The following is a 16,353-nucleotide window of genomic DNA, read 5'->3' as shown; positions in this document are numbered from 1 at the left end:
AAAAATAACTGAGGAACTATGATGCAAGGCTTGATTTGGCTTTTTGGTTAAGAAGCATTTGAGAACTTTGAGATGAAAAATGTACTATCTGTATTTTTTTTCTAGGTTGATGGAGGTAGTAGTTCTACTTTAAGTATGAGTGTTCATTTCAAAACCCTTAAAAAACTAGTAGAAGAACCAACATTTAGTGAAATACTGATTCCCTTACAATCTGTAATGATACCAACTCTTCCATCAACTCCTGGCACTCATGTTAACCATGACCCGTTTCCTGGACATTGGGCCTATATTTCAGGCTTTGATGATATGGTAAGATTGAGTATTATATGATTATATCATTCATTTCCACATTTAGTTGTTTTTCTTCATGTTAATTTTTTAAAGATCTTAATTACTGTAGAAATAATTTATTCTCTGCCTAATATTCAATGTTGTTAAAAATCCTAGGACTTGATAATTTCCTCAGATAATTTAACTTTAACCTTAATTACATTTTTGAGTAGAAGAAATTATTTCCCCTAACTCACAATGTGTCCAGATTATAAAATGATGCATATATGTGAAAAATGTTATGTTTTTTCTTGTGATTATTACAATTTTTTCACTAATAGTTCTTGTTGTCTCAAAGGGGAAAATATGAGTGAGGAAAAAAAACACTATGGTATATGGTAGGAAATGGTGGAAGGAGAAGAAAAACAAAACTAGGCAAATCTTATTTCCAAAAATGATGATAATAGGTGCTGTTTATGGAGCTCTTCACTCACATTGTATCTTTTGATCCTCACAGCAACCCTTGGAGTAGGTTTTATAAGCATTATTATCTTCATTTTACAAATAAAGGAACTGAGACTTAGAGAACCTGCTTTATCACACAGCTATTATGTTCAGGTGCTAGATTGGACCCCAGGTAGCTGCTGACTCACACTTTAGTGCTTTTTATACCACATTACCCTCTGTAACATTAAAATATTGCTTTGTTAAACAAACATATTAATATATTTAAATGACTGTTCTCCTTCAGTGTAGTCACCTTTTTAAGCCACAACCTTACTCTGCTACTTTTGCTTAAAATATTTTTAGAATAACCTTCAGAGCCAATTTATAAACCACAGAATAAAAATGAACTTATTTATGTCTCATTTTTAACTGTCCCTGATATAACTTCAGTTGAGTACTCACCTCATTCACCACAGTTGTCTCGGAAATTAATTTTCATTTCTTTTTGTGATTATTACAGTTATTCAAAATAATTTTCCCATTGGACAATTCCAAAAAGAAGAGTTCCAAAATATTTTGTGCAACAGCAGCATCATTTGATAATTTTAAAGCCTTCTTAGATTGACATGTTTCAGTGTAATGACTCTGATTTGGACCTATATACTCTGGTACCTTTGTTAAAAAGTGTACCTCATTGCCATATGTCACACCTTATAGTTTCCTTTGACTTAAATACCAGTTCTTCAAAAACAAGTTCGTACTTTAGGGACAAGACTGGTCTCAGAAGGCCTTTCTTCAAATTCTGACTCAATCCAGCCACATGATTATAAGTCACTTATTTGCTCTGAGTCTTATATTATTCTCCTCTAAAATGGGATCAGTTATTATTCTAATTTTTTTGGTATGATTAATACTTCAGTACTCAAAATATTACATTTTAACTGTCAAATTTCAATCCAGTTTATGCTCAAATGGTTATCTTTCAGGTAGAAATTCTTCCATCACTTCAGAAACCAAAAAAGATTTCTTTAAAAGGGTCAGATGGAAAATTCTATATCATGATGTGTAAGCCAAAAGATGACCTAAGAAAAGACTGTAGACTTATGGAGTTTAATTCCCTGATTAATAAGGTTTGGAAATACTTGGTTTTATCTCAGTATTTGTATGCCAGATTTTATATATGCGTGTGTATATATGTATGTGTATGTGTATTCTTATATACACATATATATCTATATAAAATTTTTAGCATTTTTTTATTTTGAATTCCAAATTCCCTCTCTTCCAGATCCTCCTCTCCCATTGAGAAGACAAGCTGCATGATATCAATTTTACATGTGAAATAAGGCAAAATATATTTCCATATTATAGCCATGTTGAAAAAAACCCGATTTTTTTTTAAGCCCTTGTACTTCGGTGTATTGTCTCATAGGTGGAAGATTGGTAAGGGTGGGCAATGGGGGTCAAGGGACTTGCCCAGGGTCACACAGCTGGGAAGTGTCTGAGGCCCGATTTGAACCTAGGACCTCCCGTCTCTAGGCCTGACTCTCACTCCACTGAGCTACCCAGCTGCCCAAAACCCAATTTTTAAAATAGAATTTTCATTATACTGGTAATGGGTTATTTAATTTGAAAAATCATGTACATATACATATACACAAGTATGAAAGAGAAAATTTTGTCTCTCCTTTTTTTCTTTCATATCCTTTATGGAATATAAACCACTGATAGGCAAATTTTTAAAAGAGGGGGCCAAAGGAAAGGAATTGTTCATCTGTCAGTCTGTTTCTAAGGCAACTCTTTCGAAGTTTCATTGTATCGTATCCTACTCATTGTATTCGTCAGTTTAGGAATAATGTCAGGGAGGCAGGATAGAACATTTCATGGTGCTACATCTAGCCCGTGGGCTGTAGTTTGCTCATCACTGATAAACCAAATGTTTAACAGGCCTTTTAACCTTTCTGTAATTTTCTTCAACTCATAATGAGGGGGAAATTTTAGTTGTTTCAGTCATGTCTGACTCTTCCTAACCCCAGTTGGGGCTTTCTTGGCAAAGATACTGGTTTTACACAAAGAGTGGTTTGCCATTCCCACCTCATTTTGCTAATGAGAAAACTAAGGCAAACAGTATTAAGTGACTTGCCCAGGGACACAGAGCCTAGTAAGTGTCTTGAGGTCAGATTTGTATTCAGGTCTTCTCCACTCCAGGCTTTTATTTTACTGTGCTACCTTGCTGCCTCAGATATGACATCTGAGAAATAATTAATTAGATGTTTTTAAGAGTTAATGGACATCCAGATGACTCAGTAGATAGAAAGCCAGACCTAGAGATGTGAGGTCCTGGGTTTGAATCTGGCCTTAAACACTTCTAGCTATGCGACCATAGGTAAATCACTTAACCCCCATTGCCTCGCCCTTAAGTTTCTGTAAATTCAAGCATTTATAAGCTCTAACATAATTTATTTCTTTGGGTAGATATTGCCAAAGCTTTGCTGTGAAATGATATGTACTTTTTTAAAAACTTCTTTTCCAAAAGCTTCGTGTTTTTTCCCATTTAGTTCATTAAACTTTTTTTCAGGTAAAGTAAAATTAATAGGCCCAAAATATTGTCATAAGATTGACAAAATAGTTTAGCAAATGAAGTTTATGTATGACTGAACCAAAAATAATAGAAAAATCAAAACCAATATTTTTTAAAGCCAGTATTTCAAAGGAGGTTACTTTTTCTTTAGCAGAATGGCAAGTAGCTTTTCAGTAGTTTTTCATGTGTTTTAGATTCTTTTCTCTAAATCTTTTCCTGGCCTCAAATTCTGGAATTTACCATTATTAGTATTATGAAGTATGAGTAATCTTGGAGGCTTATTAAAGTCATTTATTCATAAAAATCTCATGTTTTATTCTATAATCTTCTCATGAACCCATACCATAGTATTGTAAGTCAAATTGCCATATGCCAATATTCTTTTGATATTATATCATTCACTGAGAACATTCCTCACTTCACCTGCCCCTCTGCCCAGCAATGCAATAGGAGCTCTTCCTCCCTCCCCTGTGTGGGGTAGGCAGGGAGGGGCATGGCACTCTATCTTGGAGGTGAGATGGGGGGAGGGGCCCGGCATTCCATCTCTAAAAGTTCACCATCACTGGTCTAGAATATTTAAGTAATAGAAGTATAGTATAAATGACAAAGACAAAGGTGGTCAATTATTGGTGTCACAGACTTTGTCACCTATTTTTTTATCAGAGTTTTATACATACAAGAATTACATGACAATTTTTATTCCTAAGAATTAAAATTTTCTATATTGGTATAATACTAAGAAATAAAGTAGGTATAATTTTTCATTGTTAAAGAAGCACAATTATTCATTTTCTTCCTTACTATTTTGAAAGGATTTTTAGGTAGCCTGCCTGTACTACTTTTATAAAGAAAGGAATAACTGTTCCCTATGTTGAAATGTATTGAAATTTATAGCTGTATTTAAATTGTTTCCTTGCTATTTTGAAAAAAATATAGTGCTTAAGAAAAGATGCAGAGTCTCGTAGAAGAGAACTTCATATCCGAACATATGCAGTTATTCCCCTAAATGATGAATGCGGCATCATTGAATGGGTTAACAATACTGCTGGCTTGAGACTTATTCTGACAAAACTGTATAAGGAAAAAGGTACTGAAAGATTTTTTTGCTACTAATTTGTAATATAGGTATACCATTTCAACTAATATATTGAAGTGCATTTTTGTTGCTTGTTCTGGGTGGTTCTGCCTATCTCACATCCTGAAGTAAAATTAGTGAAATTCATATTGAATTATAGAACATTTCTATATCACATGCTCTCTAACCTGAGACCATTTCAGAGGTTCTAAAATTGCCTTAGGTTAGTATCCCATAGGGACCCATTCCATACTGGAGTTACATTTGGTGTTTTAATTATTGATAGGAACAGCTTTGGATTTAGGAAATTGTTCCCATCTGTCAAATGACAAAATTTCCTCTGTGATTTGCATGAGGGCCCATCTTTTGGCCTGTGGTGCTATGCCTGAACTGGGATGGATTCGTCAAAGCTATTCTTTAGCAAAATGGGTTCTCTACTTTTGATCACATGGTGATAACCATGAGAGGTTGCTATTCCATTTTCCATTGAAGTTGAATTTCATAGTTCAGGGTAATTAGTAAATGAAGATACAATTTTGCATTTATTTGGTTTATTAAATAACACTTTTTTTAGCCTTGTTACTGAAACTTTTTCCTTTTATTCTTATTTTTTATTATTTATCTTTTACTTGTTTTAATGTAGATATAAATATTTTTATTTCATATTTTAATTAGAAAATTCCACCCCTCTTCACATTTATTTAATATTACTGATCAAAATTTTGCCTTTATAGGAGTGTACATGACAGGAAAAGAGCTTCGCCAGTGCATGCTGCCCAAGACAGCAGCTTTGTCTGAAAAACTGAAAGTGTTCCGAGAATTCTTGCTGCCAAGACACCCTTCTGTTTTCCATGAGTGGTTTCTGAGAACATTCCCAGATCCAACTTCCTGGTCAGTTGTTTCCTTGTTTTAACCAGATGCTTTTGGTTCATTAATGGCATTAACGGAAACCAAATTCATCATATTTTTTCCCATACAGGTACAGTAGCCGATCAGCCTATTGCCGTTCTACAGCAGTAATGTCTATGGTTGGCTACATACTGGGTCTTGGAGATCGTCATGGTGAAAACATTCTTTTTGATTCTTTGACTGGTGAATGTATACATGTGGATTTCAACTGTCTTTTTAATAAGGTAAATGTCATGACTTACTTTAGTCATTTTAAAGGTTTTCCCCAACTTTGTTTCTAGAATTGCCCGTTGCTACCTCTAGTCCATCTGCAGCAGACATAAATACAGGTATTGACCTGGAATTTCTTGACTGTTACAGATTTCATTTCTTTCCTAATGGATAGTATTTGGGGTTGGAGAATTTCAAAGCCCTTTTTGGTAAGAGAGCTTAGTACTGCTGATGGGAAAGCAAACTGACAAGTCAGGCATACTACTACTTCTACCATAGCTCACAGACACTAGAGCACTTTAGGTTTTACAGTGCTTTCTCTACAATAAACCTATGTAGCTAGAAGGAGCAGTATTGTGCTCATTTTTTGTTTGTTCAGGCATTCAGTTTTGTTCAGCTCTCTGTTGACTTCATGGGCCTCTATCCAGGGGGTTTTCTTGGCAAAGATACTGGAGTGGTTCCTTCTCTAGTGGATCCTTTCATCAAACAATCACAGATTAAGTGACTTGTCCATAGTCACAGAGCTAGGAAGTGTCTGAGAATGGATTTACACTCAGGCCTTCCTGACTCCACGTCCATTTCTCTTAACTACTGAACCACAGCTACCTCTATTATGCCCATTTCATAGTTCAGGAAATGGAGACTTAGAAGATTCAGTGGACAAAAGTTAGTATTAGAACTAAGATATGCATCTCTTTACACTATGACATGCTATCTTCATTATCCAGTTTCTCCTTGGGCCCAGAGAGTACTTCCAGCAACTACCAAAAAAACAAGAATGGTACCAGACCTATTGTTAGTGACAGATTGCCAGAAAAAGAGAAAAGGGAACAAATAGAAAAATGAGGGAAGAAAGGATAAAAGGAGAAGATGAGAGTCTCAGGGCAGATCTCAGGGCAGAGGGTAGCTTAGGGAGGCTCTTCATATCAAGCCATGTGAAGACCAGTTGAAGGAGTTAGAGAGGTATATCCTCAAGACAAGAACTTGGGACTGAGATAAAAGCTATCTTCAATTATTTTTTAAGGCGATCACTTGGTAAAGGGATTAAGATTTGTTTGGTTTGACTGCTAAGAGCAGAACTTGGTACAGGGGGTGGAAATTACAAATAAACAAATTATTAGGTTTAATATTGGAAAAACTTTCTAACAACTTTTTGTTCTTCTTTCCTCTCTTTTTTTCCCCCCAATCCTTACCTTCTGTTTTAGCATCAGTTCTAAGGCAGAAGAGTGACAAGGGATAGACAATTGGGGTTAAGTGACATGTCCAGGGTCACACAGCTAGAAAATGTCTGAGGCCGGATTTGAACCCAAGTGCTTCCTACTCTAGGCCTGGTACTCTTAGCTACCTAGCTGCCCCAAATGGGCTACCTTAAGAAGTGATTTGCTTTTTACAGTAGTTCTTCGAGTAACATCTAGACTTGCCTGTGAAAGCCAAATAGAAACAGCATTCATTAAATCATATATTAGGATGCCTGTTGATCATATATTGACTTTGAAAACCACACATTTATATAATATGTTTTTATATATTATTTTATATATTTTAAAATATTGTGTGTAATAAGTTAATATAATTAAGTTTTTTTAAGTGAATTTATTTATTTTGTTAAATATTTCCCAATTACATTTTAATCTAGTTTGGGCCACACTCAAAAGTATGGTGGGCAGGCTGACTGTTTGATACTCCTGGTCTAGATGACAATTTATTGGATATATTGTAGAGGGCTTTTGACCAAGCATAGATTGAACTTCATAGTTTCTGATTTCTAATTTTGTGAGGTGTGGGGAGAAAAAATGTTCACCTGGGGCAATATAAGGCAAGTTGGCAGGTTTTATTTGCTGTCCAAGGAATATAAGCAATTAGATCCTCAGTTCTTCCAGTTAGAAAGTTAACATTCTTTTGGGGGATGGGGATGGGAGGGAGAATATTGTAAAATTTATATATGTGGGAGCTTTTATTTAGTTACATTTATTATAAAGTGGATTTGGATATAAGTTACTGCAATTGGGATCCAAACAAAGACACTTTGTTATGGAAGTACCAAAAGTTATTTCTGAGGCCAGTCCTGCCTCTTTAGCCAATTTATCATTATAAGAATTCTCTAGCATGTTTGCAAAATTAATTTCCAAAGGCTTTATTTTGTAAGGGACTTTTTGGTCTGTTAATTTCTAACATGTTAGGATAAATTATCTAGATGTTATGTTGATACTACTCCATTTAAATAAAGCAGATGATAAATTACATGCATAAATAAGATACAACCCTAAGTTTATGTGTCTTTTTAAATTATGCTCATTAAGGGAGAAACTTTTGAAGTTCCAGAGATTGTTCCGTTTCGCCTCACTCATAACATGGTCAATGGAATGGGTCCAATGGGAACAGAAGGTCTTTTTCGAAGAGCATGTGAAGTAACAATGAGACTGATGCGTGACCAGAGAGAACCTTTAATGAGGTAACTAGCATCTTGCACTGGTAAAGAAGTTAAGTGGCTCTTAGTTGGAGGAGAGAGTCTTTCCTTTTGTGGCCTTGTGCAGAATGTACATATATCATGAAATGGCACTATTCTTACCTCTTGATTTCTTTCAAAACTGGTATATTCAGTAACATTAGCAGTTTTTTGCATCTCAACTATAAGCAGAAAATGCTTGAAGTCATAGAAATTGCTACTTTGACAGAAATTTCAAAGCTGTTACTGTTCTGAAAATAAACTAGGTACTGCATGGCATTGGCAGCTAAAACAGAATCCAGGAATGAGAAAGGAAACCTAATCCTTAAATTTCCATCATTTAAGACCTCTAAATTGGGAGTTTAAGTATAACTTTTCATATCACTTGCCTTATCAAGGACCTAAATTAATCCATAACTAACAAATTATACAAAAAGTAACAATGAAATTCAAATCTGAAATAACAGGGAGAGCTTTCCTGAATTTCAGGCTAACTCTAAATATACTATTATATTGTTAGAAAAATAATGGGAGGGAGAAATACATCATGTGCTCAGGGCATGTCAAACAAAAATCCTTTAAAATTTTTTTCTGATGATGAAATCAGCCAACGTGTATGAGGTGCTTATTGAGCATTATTTACTTTATCAGCTTTTCTTTCTTTTTTAAAAAAATTAATTTTTTTCAGTTACTAAAAATGATTTTTCTCTTTCCTTCTCACCAGCCCCTCTTGAAAAGAAAAAAAAAAACCACAACAAAACCTTGTATCAAACATGCATAGTCAAGCCAAGCAATTCCTGCATTGGCTATGTCAAAAAAATTATTTTTTACTGTATAACCTCAGTCCTTCACTTCTGTCAGGAAATAACATGTTTCATCTTTGGTGATCAGAGTGCATTGATCAGAGTTCTTAAGTCATTCAAAATTGATCTTTACAATGTTGTTATTGTATAAACTGTCCTGATTCTGCTCATTTCTCTGAATCAGTTCATACAAGTGTTCCCAGGTTTCTTTGAAACTTTCCCCTTTATTATTTCTTACAGCACAATAATATTCCATTGAATTCAGAGGCTATAATTTGAGCAATGATTTCCCAACCAAGGAGCATTTCTTTAGTTCCTACCTCTTTGCTGCCACAAAAAGAACTTTGATTTTCTTTCCATTTTTCACTTAAATGCTTTTTTATCTTAATTGCTTCTTTTAATGTTGAAAGTTTTTCATTAAAAAGTAGTCATTTGTCTATTGTGTATAGTGACAAGAATTGATATGAGTTTTTAAAAATAAAATATATTGGGGGCAGCTGGGTAGCTCAGTGGATTGAGAGCCAGGCCTAGAGACAGGAGGTCCTAGGTTCAAATCCGACACTTCCCAGCTGTGTGACCCTGGGCAAGTCAAGTACTTGACCCCCACTGCCTACCCTTACCACTCTTCCACCTATAAGTCAATACACAGAAGTTAAGGGTTTAAAAAATAAAATAAAATAAAATATATTATTTCAAATGATGGATAATAATAATGACCCTTTGGGCTCATGATAAGTACCAAGCATTTCTCAGATTTGGTTTAATTTGATTTTAAAGAATGTAATTTTATGTATTAGTAATTTGTTAGGTGATTGTAGAATATGAAAAAAGTAATATCATCTGAAATAAATTTAAGAAGGAACTTCTAATTACTAAGGAGAAATTTTTCCTGAAGATGACAGGATGTGTCTATTTGCATAGTTTGTCCAGGGATTGCCATGTTATTAAGATTAATAATAATTTGAGGGCAGCTAGGTGACTCAGTGGTTTAAGAGCCAGGTCTAGAGATAGGAGGTCCTGAGGGGTTCAAATGTGGCCTCGCGCTTCCTAGCTGTGTGACCTTTGGCAAGTCATTTAATCCCAACTGCTTATCCCTAATGCCTTGGAACCAATACTTGGTGTAGATGCCAATGCAAAACATAAGGGTTTAAATAATAATAATTTTAATAATTTGTAAAATCCTCAACTGCTTTAATGCCTCTTCAATCCTTTACCTTCTAGTCTCTATCTTTACTTTTTTCTTCTATCCTTTGCTTCTCCTGCCCTTTCTCTGTTTAACTGTCATCTTATAATTATGGATATTGGATTTTTTTATTTGTGGTCATTATAATCATACATATCATTAGCAATCTGAAATTTGGTGAAGAATCTCAAGTAGCCACATTAAGAAATCTTAATGCTAACCACCACAATTCTTCCAACTGCTATAGCCCTTAGATCCAATGCTGACAGCCTTCCACCAAGAGAACTGGTACATATAATCCTTATATTCTTAAGGAAAAGATAGCCATAGAAAGCTTTAGGGAAATGGGGTGTGAATGGGATTTTGGAGAATAAATCAGATTTTAGTAGAATAAATCAGATTTGAGTAGTAAAGAAGACTTGAGAAGGATACTTAAAGGAAGGTAAACAGAGAGATTAGGGAGGTGAGAGGCTAGTCAGAACATAGCTTGTGAGGAAAACTATTTTGGCTGTAGCATATCTCTTAACTTTTTAAAACCAATATTTTGGCCACTTTCAAGGAGTGTGTTAGATTTGTTTGAGTTTCTTCAGGATCTCTGGATTGATTATATGACAGTATACCCACATCTGAAATAGAATAAAAATTGTTAATTAAAGTTCATCTGTAAACTGTATATATAAATGAATAAAATGTTCATTTTATAGTCACAAGAATTGAGTGTTTCCATGAGAAAGGGGCGAAGCCTCTTACTAACCCTTTAAATTAAGACATTTTCCATTAGGATTTAAAGGAAATTGGTCAAACGATATGCTAGAAAAATTTGAAACTGAGAGTAAAGAGACTGGGGTTTCACTTCAATCTGCCATGAGTTCAGTGTGTCACTGTGGACAATTTAACCTCTTCATGGCCCAGTTTCCTCATCTCTAAAGTAAGAGGTGGTGGTTGTTCAGTTATTTCAGTCATGTCCAACTCTTCAAGATCCTATATGGGGTTTTCTTGGCAGAGATTCCAGAGTGGCTTGTCATTTCCTTCTCCACTCGTTTGATGTGAGGAAACTCAACAGAATTGAATGACTTACTCTTGTGATCTTTTTATCATCTCCAGATAATTTGATAATGATGGCTTAGTTGATAAGAAGGAAGCAGACACATCTTTCTTTCAGCTCATGCATGGAGTTTATTATTATACTTCAAGACTCACTTCACATAAAAGAACCCCCCCAAAAAAACTTCACATTTGCGCAGAAACACACAAATTATGTCATATCAAAACACAAAGATTCTCAATAGCTTCCAAATAGAACAAGGCTAAGGTTGAACTTCAGCTGGGTCCTTATCAGAAAGCTGTGACAGGGAATATTTTCTCCGGGGCTAAATGCCCCTCCTAGAGGAATTTATAACCTTGAGTGTCTAAACTACTTCTGACCAAGAAGAGAATGTTAACCTCTTGGCTGCTGGTTTGCTAAGAGCTTAACGCTTTTCATTAAGGAAAGGTGTGGATCAGAAAAGGAGTCAAAAGAGGAGTCTCAGATTTTTATCTATTTGAGACTCTGTTTCTCTTATTGGCTTCCCACAACTTACCCAGGATCCCACTAGCTCATGATTAATGCTAGATTTGACTTCAGGTCTTCCTGACTCCAGGCCCAGGACTCTAACCATGGTACCATCAAGCTGCCTCTATTTATGTCTAATTCTGTAATTAATTAGCACCTGCTGTTGTTGAACTTTAGATTTTGTACATTAGACAGTGGTGATAAAGACATAAATGATGGTCCCTACAGTCTTCAGCTTATTTTCCTCTTTGCTTTTCTTCACACCACAACCCATTCTTCATTTATATATAATTTGTATGATTTTTTTTTCTTTGACCCACTCAGCAAGTCTGAATCTTCTCCATATTTTTTACTGATCATAAATTTTATTATTATGATCCATAAGTGATGTAAATATTGTTGCATTTCTGCATTTATATATGAATTTTTTATGCTCTTGAGCATGGTCAACTTTGAGAAAAGAGCCATATAATTCTGAAATACAAGTAAATGTGTTGGGTTTTTTTAAGCAGGCTATTCAATAATTATATTATTCATGTTTATTAGATTTTGTTTTATTGTCATTAGACTAGGTCCTTTCACCTAGACTGAAAGTGTGGCAGTCACTCCTGGACTGATCATCATGGGAGCATAGAGCTGCTGTTTCTCACCTGGGACGGGGCTGGCCTCGCCAACCTGATAGCACCTATTCCATGGTGCTAGACTCAGTCTTAGTTTAGACCTTCAGTCAGTTTAGCCTACTTCAACTAAGAATTCTCAAATTCAAGTGAATCTCCAGTTGTAAAAGGGATTGTAAGCACACTCCTATATGCCTGGCAGTTTTTTCCTAAGTTTGACAAGAGGCATGTTGAGGTACTCAACAATGATTGTCTCATTGGAGTTTCTTTAGTTTGATTAGCATTTCCTTTAAGTATTTAGAATTTATGCCATTTGGGGCATATATATATTATACTGAAGATAAAATGAAAATAATTTCATTATTTAAGATGCTTTTGAACATAACAATTTTTATTTTTAATAATTAATCTGAATGTTAATCTGAATATAATAAACGCCAATAAACATAAACATCTCCCTATAGAATGAGCAGAAAAAGGATATCACGATCACAAATCTATGAAGAATAGACTTATTTTTCTTTTTTTATATACAATAAATTGAACTTGTTATTTTCAAAGCTAGCTGACCCGCTTATCTTGTATTTCTCTTCTGAATGTTTCTGTGTATTTTAAATGACCTTTCTTTCTTTTGTCCTTTTTTTGACATCACCATCACTAATGCTTCTCAACCTTCAACTCCTATAATTTAAAAAAACAAGCAACCCTCCTTTGCTACAAATAAGAATAGCCAAGAAAAACAAATCTACATGTTGGCTCTGGAGTTGTGCTGTCCATTGTCCAACTTTTCATTTCCCTCATAAGTTTATTTCTTAGCAGGCTTTTAATGGCAACCATTTTCTTGTGTGACCAGATGAAGTGATCATCTTCTCTTTACTAGCTCACTGTCCTGATAATCCTTTTCATTCCAGGTTCTATGGCTTGTAAGGGGTATGCTTTGATATTTCTTTATTAACTACTAAAACTAAAACAGCTTTCTTATTAATTACCTCTGATCCATCATTCTACTTTATTACATATCACTTATTTAGGAAACTGAAGGAAACATTTTTTCCATACTGTTAGCTCATCTCTGTACCAAATGCTCTTCTACTTTAGGTTTAAATAAAGTCAAGGTAACTAGCTCTAATATTTATTAACAGTGTCGCAAGCAAGAAAATAAAGACAAATTAATGTTTACAATGTATCAGCTTTGAGAAAGCTTTCTGCCAAAAAGTTAACTTCAACTCTGCTGGCTTTTTATTCAAGAAAAAATGTCCTGCCATTTAGCACCTTCAGAATAGCAGCCAATATTCTAGTTCTCTTTATAATGCTTGTTTGCAACATGACAACATAGTTCTGTCTGGGTTCTTTGTATCCTTTGGTCTGTAGCTTTATGACAAGTCCCTCTCCAGAATGACAGTTCCATTGTAATTGCAGCATTCCATTGCCTTGTTAAAAATGCTATAATATGTAGACTATGGAAGCTGACATTAACACTTTAAACAACACCTTATTGAGTTTTGCTTTTGAATCTGTTCTGCCTGTCCTCCTGTTTTTACAGGCAAGCCTCCTTTCTTTCACATTTCTGATCATTCAGTTTGGTTCTCTCCCTGGCAGTTCTTTCCTTTTTTTTTTTTTTTCTTGCCACCTAACCCCATCCTTCCCACTTCAAATGGTTAAAAAGCGGGAGAGGGGTGTTGAGCAATGATATTGGCCGTGATAAGTGTTTTATGTATTATAAGAAATTTAGATCTGTCCTCTTCCTCTTTAATAATTAACCTTCCATAATTGTATTTTGTTTTGCTTATGACTGCTCCTCCAGTTCCTCTGAAGCCCTATATCCTCCCTTTTACTGTCCTAACCAATTAGTCCGTTTATTGTGTTCTAACCACTTAACTCTTCTCTAGCCCAGCCCCATCTTTTCTTTGCCTCTTTTAAAAATGAAGTTCATAAGACTCCCAGTCCCTGATCCCGCACTACCTTACCTGAATAGTCAGTCTTTCCCTGTATCACCCCAGATATGAGAGTTAGTAAATTGCTCCTTCCTCTTTTGTATTCCTTTCCTAGTTTCTTTTTTGAACTCTTAATCCCTGAACTTGTTCCCATTGTGTCCTCATTGGCCCCTAGAGATAGTGAGATTCAAGAAACAAACATGTCTTCTTTTAGGATGTAAGCATTTTTAAATTGTCCCAACTTCCTTATTTTTCTGATTCTTTTATCTACTACAGTTACTTTCTATGACAGATCCTGCTCTGGTTTTCAGAGCAAGAAGGTTTGAAAAAAAGTATCAGACTTGTTAAAAATCTGTTTCCTATAGGTTAACATTCAGCTTGGTAGATAAAAGAATCCCTAAATATAGGCCTTTTTCCTGTCCTTTTGAAGTATCATTCTGATCTTTTTATTATTAGATGTGTAGCCCTTGTTTGCCATTTCTTGCTATCTGTCTTCTGTTATCTTGCAATTTTTTTTTCTTTGACCTGGAAGCTCTGGAGATTTACAATCAAATTTCAGGTTGTATAGAATTCAAAGTTTCTGTGGAAGGTGATGTTTGGATTCTATTTTCATCTTGCCCTCTAATTCTAGAAAGGCTGTGCAATTATCTTCTGAATTCTCAAAATATGTTATCTGGGGTGACCCTTTGCAGTTTTTTTTTCCCCATCACAATTAAGTTGTGAGAATTCTTTTTTTTCTCATTGTGGTTGATCTTTTGCTTTATTTGGCATTTAAAAAAATGTTTTCAAATTATTGATAAAATAGAGCCTTTATAAGAAGTTTACTATGTATCAGGTACTTGTGCTAAGCATTGGGGATACAAATATAAGTAAATGAGACTTCTTGCTTTCAAGTAGCTTCCATTGTAGTGAGACAATAAAGGAAAGCTGGAAAGCAGGGAATGGAAAGTATAAGGGTTCTGGTGGAAAGATGGAAAAGGAGTGAAGTGAGGCCCTTCCTGAAATGTCATTCTGGACTAGGGAGTACAGGCCCTTAGCCTCCAAATTCTCCCATGTAGGAAGGCTACTTTTTGGCAAGTAAGTAGAGAAGTTGCTGGGTTTTGCTGGAACCTTTTACTCTAATTTTGACCTAAAAGGCTTCTCATTAGTTTTACCTCTGGGATCTTCTGTTCTTTGTTCTGTTGGACATTCTAGGTTTCTCCATTTTTCCTTTCTTAAAAAAAAAAAATTCACAGTTTTTTACTGGAAAGATAAAGTGTATCTATTGTACTGATGTTATAATTGGCAACTGTTATTCATCTTGAGATTGAGATTGATATTAGATAGAAATCTCTAATACTGTTCCAGTTATCTGCTACTATGTCTTTGTAATTGATAGAATTTCTAGTTTGTCTATGCTGCTAAGCATATTTGTTTTTGTTTTTAGTGTCTTAAAGACTTTTATTCATGATCCACTTGTGGAGTGGAGTAAACCAGTAAAAGGGAGTTCAAAAGCACCATTGAATGAAACTGGGGAAGTTGTCAATGAAAAGGTTAGTAGATTTGTCTTGTTGATATTAATCTTTTGTATGCCTGTACCCCATTATACTTTACAAAATACTTTCATGGCCTCAGTTCATTTGATCCTCACAATCCTATGAGATAGGAAATGAATTATACCCTTTTTACTAACAGAGGTGTTTGTTTTTTTACCAGTTATCTGATTTCCCCCAGGTCACACAAGCTACTGAGTGAAAAAAAAGAATTCTTAAACTCAGGTTCTCTAGCTGCTAGTTCAGTATTCTCTCTACTAAGCCAGACTACATTCCATAGGCTTCAATAATCACTAATAATAAAGACTTTTAAACTTATATTTGTCAAAAGTGCTAGTCTTAAAGTCACATGACCTTCTCCCCAAGAAGGCTGGTAATATGATATAGGTTGTTATGCAATACATATTTCCATGTTTGTCATATGGTGAAACAAGACATGCTAACTTACACTAGAAAAAAATTCATGGGGGAAATAAAATAAAGATGCTTCAATCTGCATTCAGACTGTCTCTTCCTTCTATGGAGTTTGATTTCCATTTTCTTCATGAATCCCTTGGAATCGTCCTGCATCCTTGCCTTGTTGATAATAGTTAAGTCATTTGCAATTTATTATCATACAGTAAGTACTGTTATTGTGCACAATATTCCTCTGGCTCTCCTCACTTCACATTGCATTACTTCATATAATGTCTTTCCAGGGTTTTTTGGGGGGGTGTTTGTTTTGCTTTTCATTTCTTATGACACAATAATATTCCATTACATTCATATATGCAACTTGTTCAGCTATTTCTCTG

General features: G+C 34.8%; 1 protein-coding gene across 1 annotated transcript in view; it reads left to right on the top strand.

The window, feature by feature from the left end:
• The window catches only part of ATR (ATR serine/threonine kinase), a 125,870-nt gene that overhangs the window by 107,056 nt on the left and 2,461 nt on the right, over window positions 1–16,353 (top strand). Inside the window, exons 40-46 of the mRNA XM_044669455.1 lie at window positions 106–309; window positions 1,704–1,847; window positions 4,235–4,385; window positions 5,108–5,264; window positions 5,353–5,506; window positions 7,793–7,944; window positions 15,454–15,559. Of these exons, the coding sequence (XP_044525390.1) occupies window positions 106–309; window positions 1,704–1,847; window positions 4,235–4,385; window positions 5,108–5,264; window positions 5,353–5,506; window positions 7,793–7,944; window positions 15,454–15,559 (1,068 nt within the window). The remainder of the gene's footprint in view (window positions 1–105; window positions 310–1,703; window positions 1,848–4,234; window positions 4,386–5,107; window positions 5,265–5,352; window positions 5,507–7,792; window positions 7,945–15,453; window positions 15,560–16,353) is intronic.

This window comes from Gracilinanus agilis, chromosome 3 (assembly GCF_016433145.1).
Source record: "Gracilinanus agilis isolate LMUSP501 chromosome 3, AgileGrace, whole genome shotgun sequence".
NCBI classification, from domain to species: domain Eukaryota; kingdom Metazoa; phylum Chordata; class Mammalia; order Didelphimorphia; family Didelphidae; genus Gracilinanus; species Gracilinanus agilis.
This window is presented reverse-complemented; position numbering and strand designations above follow the sequence as displayed.